Below are 9979 nucleotides of genomic sequence, written 5' to 3' on the forward strand. Positions count from 1 at the left end.
TTGTTGCTGATTTAAGCGCAAACAAATATTGGATCAAATGCATCGCAACTTACCAAGGACAGGCAACATTATCCAAAAAGTTACGAATATCATCGTCGCTTTATTCAGATCCATTCAGAAAGCAGGGAAACTGGTTAAATACGAAATAGAAGACATTCCACAGTAAATCCATTGCGCGCCAGCTGCGCACTGGTGCAAGTGGTGAGGAACAAGTGATCAGACATCATACACATCCGGACAGACTCTGACAAGCGCTCAGTGCTGCTCTGCTGGACACACCCCGCGACAAGAGAATAAAAAACAGTACTAAGTGTTGATTACGATAAAACACTAATATCTTTGCATTGCGCTATATATTTAACCTTTTGATATCTTCTTTATCATATCTTCATTAGCCGATCAATTTCTTAAACGTTTTCTTATAAAAATGCACATAAATTGAACATTCCGATATCAGTAAAAGTTCATGTCAGTCCATATTTAATGTCAAATATGAGTGCTGTTGCGCGCTCAGTTAACTGACGATATGCAGGTCGAAGTACGCGCACTCTGTGAGAAGACACTGCGCATGTGCTCAGATCTCTAGAGAAGGTCAGTCCTTTTGGCTCAGTTGGACAGTGAATTCGATGATTAGGCACCATAAAGCACTTTTCTTAATAAGAATTATACAAAGACTGTCCAAGCAGAAATCGAATCCACTTTGCGATCCATATCTGACACCCTGCGTGAGAAATTATCACTGTTGATGTTTGTTTTCCTTGCAACAATTTATGTCCGTTTTTGGCCACTCCTGACGTTATTCCTATGAATTAGACATTGAAAACTAAATACTAACCATTTTGTGCAATTTTTATTATAATTTTTTTTATTAATTGGCCTAATGATAAATAACGATTGACAGTAGCTATAGCCTAGTTATTTTTTTTCATCGTTGTACCGACCAGCTGTTGCTGTGGTTACCTCAGGTGAAAGCGTCTAATTAGCGTAGCCTACTCTAATCAGAACATTCTGTAAAAAGAACACACTTTTAAGACCGCCAACATTTTTATTCTCCTCAGTTTTGCTAGTTATGCTACTGCATAAGAGCAAGTATGACGTCATCCAACACTAGTTAAGAGTTTGCTTACTGTTCGCGTCCACATTTAGTCTGCCACATGTAACTCGTTCCTTTTCTTAATTTAAGTGTCTCATATGATCATAAAACCCTTTATGACGTTTTATTTCTTGATTGTGTGGAGAGCATGAGCGCCACCTGTTTACTAAAGACAAGCATGACAGTTGCCCTTTCAAATCAATGAAGCAGAAAAATATAAATGAATACATTTTCACTCGTTATCATTTGCATATAGAACCCATTATAATATTTTATTATGTTTTAAATAATATTTTTTTATAATGGTCTATTTGTTTAATTAATTTCCTCAAAAATACAGTTTGAATTGACTACATAAAGAAATCATGTAGCATAGTAATTTATGAATCAATACACAATCAAAACCAAGCATCCAAATACATTTCCGGACACATTACATCTACCATGTTGCCATGGTGTCTTCATGCAGTGTTTTGTGCTCCTGCAAGTGACTTTTATATTTCTCTGATTGATCCATAAACATTGATTCATGGTGCCTTTGTGCATATCATATAATGATTGCTCCTCACTTGTTAACAAGCTTCATTCCACTGAAATCAAACCAAAATCAATTTCCTCTGTTTAATGAAACTTTCAACAAAAATTAAGAATTAATTACACAAACCAAAATAATTAGCTAGCAATTGCTTGACATGTTATAAACCAGTCAGACTAATGAGATTGCAGGCATACTGAACTGGTTTAGAAACTCGATACGTGATCAATACGCACCTTTAGGTTGGGTACAAAAGACTAACCATCTAGGAAATGAGCTCTGTTGGATTTATTGTCAGTTAATCAAAGGCATTGCTGGATACCAATAGATAATGTGAATTACAGCATTGCACAAATGATGCAACATTGATCCAGCCATGATTCTGCAGACAATTAACTTTGTATGAAACCTAACAATAAATCTATCCGAGAGACAGAATACTAAAACATTTCCTGAATGGTATTTGCTTTCTCTAATTGATTATTCTTTTACATTCCATTACCTCCATGTGTGTAACTATAACACTGGCAAATAATTAAAGGATAATATAAATGAATAATTGTTTTGGTAATGATGCCATGTAAATTGGGAGTTTGTAAATAATTTTCTGAGAGCAACAATGTCAGCTCCTGTATAGGAGATTGATTGCTGTTACAGACGAAATGTTTTGTAATGCAAGAATAGCATAAGGGCTCTATGGTGGATGGTTATGAAGATTTCAATGTATGTGTTTGAGTGAAGAGCATGGGTTAAACACTTGATGTGTGAAAACACTTGATGTAGATTGAGTAGTGATTGTAGTACGGATGGCAGAGGACATGTTTATATGTGTATGCACTGTGCTTTTGTCCATATGTGTATTCACATATAAAAAGCAGTCTCATCAAACAGAGTGCTGCAGCACATCTCCATTTAGGTATTGTTAAAAGGAAAATCAATGGGAGATTTGTGGCAGGAAGTATGTATATTCTCTGTAGCCTTTTCAGCCATTTAGAGGGGGAGAGGTTTCTCGGTTCGGTTTCTACCCCACAAATCTTAACCCGCATTAGTTTGAGCCTGTAAGAATGGGGATAGCTGTAAAACTCAACCCCCAAGAATAATTCTTAAGAATGGCTCTCATTCATCACACTTAGAAACACAAACAGTATGGGGGTAAGCAATATTCAGGGTCAATCGATTGAGAGTAATTTGATCCGTGTCATCTGTACAGCTAATTGATTGCCCGTTTCAAAAGCTATATTGGTGTGTAAGCGCATCCGGTCCGTGTAGAAGCCATTACGTGGTTGATCCCCATTATAATATATTAATTAGTAGAGAAAAGAAACGGCATTCATTTTCCCCTTCGGATGGCAAATGTGTTCTATGCAAACATTTGTCTTTGAACAGCAATGGGATGTAATTAAGTCATGTTTGAGGAACAGTAATTGCTGACTTTGATGGTTCCTTTTGATTGCTTGATCAAAGAAAAGAAAATTGCCTCAGTTTCAGCCTGCCAGCTAATAGACTTCCACTGAAGGCCTTTGGAAACTGCTGAGATCACTGTGGCGGGTTTGATTCAGAGCACAAGGTGGATCAAAACCGACTGAAAATGACCAAGGAAGGAACTCCAATGCTGTTCAGAAAGAATTGCTTCTTTTGAGTTTTTCCCCCTGTCTTTGTTCCCTTTCAAAACCCCATTTGAAATATTTTCTTGTTTAATATCATTCAACATGTTTTATATAAGAGTACTCCTCTCCCAATTGAACACTGACCAAAATAAAATAATTACATTTCTCATTTACAAACTCTGGGCACTACTGACAGTTCTCACAAGTGGCTTCCTTCAATTCTCTCTCTTTAAGTGGGTGAGTAAGTGAAGTGCTGAGGAGGTTGTTAATGCTGGACAGATTCTCTCTCTCATTTTTGGCCTGCTGCTCATTTTTTGACAATTGCCCCTCTTGTCTGCTTCCTCAGTTTGATCTTAGTAGTTTCTAGACCTTTCTGAAGGCACTGTATTAAATAAACATCATTTTATTGCTGTCTTCTCTTTTTCTTTAAAGAAACCGTTTATAAAAATCAATGGAATATGGCATATAATAGTTAGAAACTAAAATGTGCTGAAATATATTTATATTTTTGCTTATTTATCAGAACTAATTAACTGATGTATTACCCACAATCACAGTGGGTAACAGTTTCCACAGGAAATTGGAGTCGCGTTCCCTCTAGTGGTCTAACATTACAACAACACAAAATCAAGTTTGAATGATGACAAAGTATAGATTAAATATATATATTAAAAAGGTAAAAAGAGATCTACTTGCAAACAAATCTATTCAAATAAATTAAAAAATGAATAGCCTACAAATTAAAATTATATATATATATATATATATATATATATATATATGTGACCCTAGATGAAAAAACCAGTCACATGGGTCATTTTTTTGAAATTGAGATTTATACATCACATGAAAGCTGAATAAGTAAGCTTTCCATAAATGTATGGTTTGTTAGGATAGGACAATGTTTGGCAGAGATACAACTATTTGAACATCTGGAATCTGAGGGTGCAAAAAAATCGAAACATTGAGAAAATCGCATATCGTCTATTTACGTTCGCGATTGTGCTGCATTCACTCACAAAAATAAATGTTTTATACATTTACGGTAGGAAATTTACAAAATATCTTCATGGAACATGAACTTTACTTAATATCCTAATGATTTTTGGCATAAAAGAAAAATGTATAATTTTGACCAATACAATGTATTGTTGGCTATTCCCATAAATATACCCGTGCTACTTAAGACTGGTTTTGTGATCCAGGGTCACATATAATATAATATTCTCTTCTCAGTGAATGGGATTTTTAATCAGCTTGCCAGTAGATGGCAATGTTGTACAGTTTGTCACATATCATACATGACACGGCAAACTCATATCTACAAAGATTTGCTGTCTGTGCACCATTCTGAAGATGCCCAGATTTATACAACATTTGGAACACAATTTAAATAGGCAGCAGTAAATGTTCAGAAGGTTATTTGTATTTCAAGGGAATTAACTTACTAGGTATATTAGAAAAACAGAAAATAATGTAAATTAAATATTGGATTAAGATCTTCCCCACATACATTAATTTGTTGTTGTGGTGTTGTTACATACTATATAGATGATACTGATTCTAAGCATATCTCAGTACTGTGGCTGTACTATGGTATGTATCAGATAATAATGAATTACCATACAGCGTATAGGCCTATCATGTTATACTACACTGTATACTCATGGTGCTTGTCCAAAACATGGTATTATCATTGTACTATGTCTAAAAACACAGTAATACCATGATATGTTTTCATTTTCATGCTAGTGCAGTTTGTGAACAGGTCATACAGTCTAAAACATCTGAGAAAATGTGATTTCTCTGTCTAGTTTCATTGCTTGTGCTCTCGTTCTTGACAAAATACAGGATTAAGTTACAGTTTGAGTGGCACAAGCCCTGAGTTTTAAAACCGGCTTTAAGAGGAGTGAAAGGTACTGCAAAGGTCAGTAAACATCCATCCTAACATAAGTATTTAGCTCATCTGACCACTGAAAAATATGCTGTTTGCGATCTAGCCTGGGTCCAGCTAAACTGGGATAGTGAGCTGTTCAGAGAAATCCCCAGGCTTCACAAGCTCTACATAGCAATGAGTTCCACTGGACGGCGTTGCCCTTGTTTTCTTGGAAAGTGACACAAATGCATGTAATGCAAACTGCTACTGACAGTGAGAGTCTGTGACGGTTTTTTGCCACCATTCTAATTATTTATCACTGACATTTCTGCCCCACTTTTTTAGAACAACTGTTGATTGACATTTGCGTGTTTTAATTGCCTCCTTATCCTCTACAAGTTATTCTGCTCCAGGCTGCGTGAACAAGAAGGGTGAAATCTGAAATCCCTTGGAGGAACGGCACCATTAATAACAACTTGTTTCAAGACCGACTGGTAGTCGTTTTCTATTAATAAGTTTGTGTTACTCCAACATTGCTTATGTTCCTGCAGTAATTAAATTGGAAGTTGGAAGTGACAGCACCCACTGAGGAACAATGTTTATTCAGGTTTGTTCTTTAACTGAAGTAGGGATACTAAACTCGACTGATTGTGAGTATCCTTAATACTCTGATTTGTATTCTTCCCACATGTTTAATTACCTCTGACATGATTGCACATATAATGTGACATGCAAGGGCAAGTGAAGGCAGATCTGTCTTTGTATTTACTTTCTTCCAGAGCATTGGGGTGGCTTTGTATTGCGCTTTGTTACCTTTCTAGACAACCGCGACCGTCAATTTGATGAGGCTGTAAATGTGACCAAATGGAGGAAAAGGGGGCTTTTGGAAGAGTAGCTGCTGATACACTCGTTTCTGGTGCAGGTCTTTTATAGATGCATCCTGAGCGAGTGCAAATGTAGGGATTTCACAGTAGGCCCTGGTCATTTCTGTTGACATGCTGTGGACTTAAATTTACAGTGTGTGTGGAAATTTTAAGCTTATATATTACATTGTGTCCTTGACTGACTTCAAAAGGGAATATTTCAGCAGCTCAGGGAATCATAAAAAAAATGCACGAAATATTCTTGACATCACTCAGCCTGTGTGCGTATGACTACAACATTGGCCATTGGTGTTCCTTCCAATCGTGTGTCTGACTACTGCCTACACAGGGATTCTGCTTCAGAGTTGGACTACTGCTCAAATGTTTGGAATAATTAAAGGGGTTAACGTTTTAACGTCTCTTATGTTCACCAAGGCTACGTAATTTTACATAACATATTTTATATTAATATATTTTAAAATGTGATGACAGAAGCTGAATTTTCCACTTAAGTCTTCAGTGTCACATGATCCTTCAGAAATTATTCTAATTTGTTGCTCAAATATTTATCAATTATTATTGATGCTAAATGATTAATAATGGTTCTTGTTATCAAGTTTGAAAACTTGCTGCTTAATATTTTTGTGGAAAACATGGTACATTTTTTAAAGGATTCTTTGGTGAACAGAAAGTTCAATGAACAGAATATTTTGTAACATAAATCTTTACTGTCACTTTTGATCAATTTAATGCATCTTTGATAATGGTAATGTAGGATATATATCACGTTTTCCACAAAAATATTAAGCAGCACAACTGTTTTCAACATTGATAATAATATGAAATGTTACTTTAACACCAAATCAGCATATTATAATGATTTCTGAAGGATCACGCATGACATTGAAGACTGAAGTACTGCTGACAATTCAGCTTTGCTGTCACAGGAATAAATAACGTTTTAGAATATATTCAATTGTAATAATATTAAACAATAGGCCTACTGTTTTTACTGTATTTTGAAGAGACATTTTTCAACAACATTAAAAAAATCGAAATTATTCTAAACTTTTGACCAGTCGTGTAAATCCATTAGCAACCTTACATCTCATTGTTAAAGCTGCAGTCCGGAATTATAAACTTTACGTGAGTTTTACATCGGCATGAAACAGCCCGGATGAACACAATGTTTTGAGGAGACTGCGCGTCTGTCAGTCGGCGCGCCGGTGTGGATACTGGCATTCAGAATCACACATTCTACTTTTTGGAAGTACAGTATGACCAACATAATAATTTTCACCGGAAAATGTAATCTGAACAAGTAACATCCACTTTTGTTCTGATCAACGAAGGGGGAAAAAAGCATAACATTTTACGACAGGAAAATTTTCACTTTACCGATCTGATTCAGCTCTAATGCTTGACAACGGAGAAAGCGGATTTGGTTTTATTGGAGTAGAGGTGAATTGCTCCCTCTCATAGCTAGCACAAAATAATTCAAATTTACCATAATAGCAAAACTAAAAAAGCCACAACAAAGGAAACTCCGTAACTGTGTGAATTAAGCGATCACGTGTGCTACTTTTACACGATTGAACTATTGAAAATTCTTACCTGTCCAGCAGAATAAAGCCGTCTCTGCGTACGTTTTGAACCCCTTCAAATCACGGAGTTCACGCCACCTTTCAAAAGCCCTGCCGATGTTTATCCTTGTTTTCACGTAGGCCCGGTTGCAGTCTCTTTTTATCACTCCGAAGTCCGAATTATTTTGGGTTTTACAACTGTTGAATCTCTAGTTGTCACTGGTGATTGTCGTTTGAACCTTTATGGATCCGCCATTATTTTAATTATTTAAAGTGCTGTTGAAAAAGCCTAAAAATTTCCACCTCCAACATCTTCACGTAATATAGCCCACTAGCCGAAACACCTTCTTTATGTGTACAGATGTGACGTAATGACACAAAGACATGCTCAAATTTCCCACGGAAATCCACCAGCCACTGGAATTAAAATAATTATTACAATAGCTAACCGTTTTGAATCGAGCTAAGGCAAGAAGATATTTTTGAACACTGGCTTATTTTGGATAATTTTTAACCCAAAAAAGTTACGGACTGCAGCTTTAAGTAGGCCTATATTTAAGCTGGTAACATGAGTCCCCAAAGTGATTTCTTTAAAGACCTCATGTGGTGAACATCTAGTTTTTATTGTTGATTATGTCCATGTTTAAATATTCTTTAAGACAAACCATGTGCAAATTCATTAGTCAACACCATTGCGGAGTATTTTCTCTTTAAAACTGCGGTGATCTAAAGACTGTCTAAAAACGCAGTTTGAAATCGCTGATGTTTCTGACGCAAACTACTTTGTAACCAATCACGTCAATGTGTGGGAGGGCTTTAGCATATCATTAACTATGCTGCGAAGCAGTGGAGTCTCAAGAGAAGCCAGGTTATTCTGGTATATTTCTGTTGATTTGAAAAGTTTGGTACATTTTGCAATATAATGGGTGAATTATGTATATGATGTATATTACAATGTCATGATGAACTATGTCGTTCTCCACTGAGATTCTGAGTTGTTCAGAGCATTTCTAAGGATGATGATTTTTTAGAAGGCAGCTGTCTGACTCTAAGATGGTAAACTGGAACATAGTTTGTGTAACATTATCAACAAATGATTAGCTGTTTGATAACGCAGTCAAGCAAAAGGCTAATCATATTAATTACAGTTGTGTGTCCGACGTTAGAGCGACGAATAAAACAAATTACCATTCTGATACATCGACTTGTGCACTTCTGAATCAGTTCATGGTTCAAACATATATGCCTGAATTAAACCAGTATTTCCATTTTTCATCATGCAGCGTTTACTACAGTAAAGTTAGTGACTGAGTGGATCAGGTTTTCTGAGCTGGTGCGAATGATTGGAGCTAATTTGCATATTTATGGCTCTAAATGAAGCAAGAGTTTAGAGTTACATTCAAGCTATTTTAAGGCATGAATAATTTTTTTTCACAATAAAAATGTTTAAATATGCATTTTTGGTGATCAAAAGATGAGTTTTATGGGATAAAATGGGGGCTTTAAATGCTAGTGACATCAGATTATTTGTTATTTGTTACACCCAAAGACAAATTTTAGAAAATTATTATTAATAATAATATTAATTATTTCATCAAGTAACAATGAAACGGAAGTTTTTTCCCCCTATTGTGACGTATATACGAGTGAAACTGCTTTTAGAAGGAGAACTAATATAGAGCGGGACTTATATTTTGTCCATCTGGAATTTATTGGATCTCTGGATTGTTGTGGTTTGCCATTGTTTAAACCTCATGTGAGTGACAGGTTGTCTCGCCCTCGCAACAGTAAACAATATCAGGGTAATATCAGAAAAGAGATGATGTTGCAAGAGGGAGGGGAAGTTATTTTGATTAAAGATTACGAGAGCACGTGATTTAAAAACGAATAATGAGCACTAATAAATAATTTAACAGCTACAGCTGTATCTCATTAGAAAAATAAGAATTGTGCATTTTGATTTAATATGGACTTAATAAAGTCATTTGCATAGTTTTTGATTTTCCTCATGTGAAAAAGTGAATAGTGAAACATTATCATTATTAAATTGTATAAATATTAATTGAAATGTAATTGAAGCATATTTTTTTTTCACAATTTATCATTCCCACTGAAGCATTTCCCCAAATATGTGATTGTCCCTTTCTGCCCCTGAGTATAGATCCATCATCCAGCATCCATGCACCTCCCATAGCTTCCCAGCCTCCCCCTGCTGACTCCTGCCACCTGCCAATACACCAGTGCCTGATTGGCACTTGAAATGAAATAAATAATGAAAAGAAAAGGCAGGTGTTGACTTTGTCTGCAAACACTCGTCTGTACCTGCCAACCGCTGTAAGACAACAGCGGACCACAGGGGTTTAGCGTACATGTCAATAGGTTTTGCTTGGAGCTTCTTCACTCGCAAATGTCAGAGTCCCAG

The 9979-nt window shown here is 35.9% G+C and overlaps 1 protein-coding gene across 1 annotated transcript in view; it reads right to left on the minus strand.

Moving 5' to 3' along the window:
- gfra1b (gdnf family receptor alpha 1b) overlaps positions 1–559 on the minus strand; it is a 29175-nt gene extending 28616 nt beyond the window's left edge. Inside the window, exon 1 of the mRNA XM_077200678.1 lies at positions 54–559. Coding sequence (XP_077056793.1) covers positions 54–114 — 61 coding nt within the window. The 5' untranslated portion in view covers positions 115–559. The remainder of the gene's footprint in view (positions 1–53) is intronic.
- Between the last annotated feature and the right edge of the window lie 9420 nt (positions 560–9979).

This window comes from Siphateles boraxobius, unplaced genomic scaffold (genome assembly GCF_051911475.1).
Source record: "Siphateles boraxobius isolate OS27281-9 unplaced genomic scaffold, OSU_SipBor_1 46, whole genome shotgun sequence".
NCBI classification, from domain to species: Eukaryota; Metazoa; Chordata; class Actinopteri; order Cypriniformes; family Leuciscidae; genus Siphateles; species Siphateles boraxobius.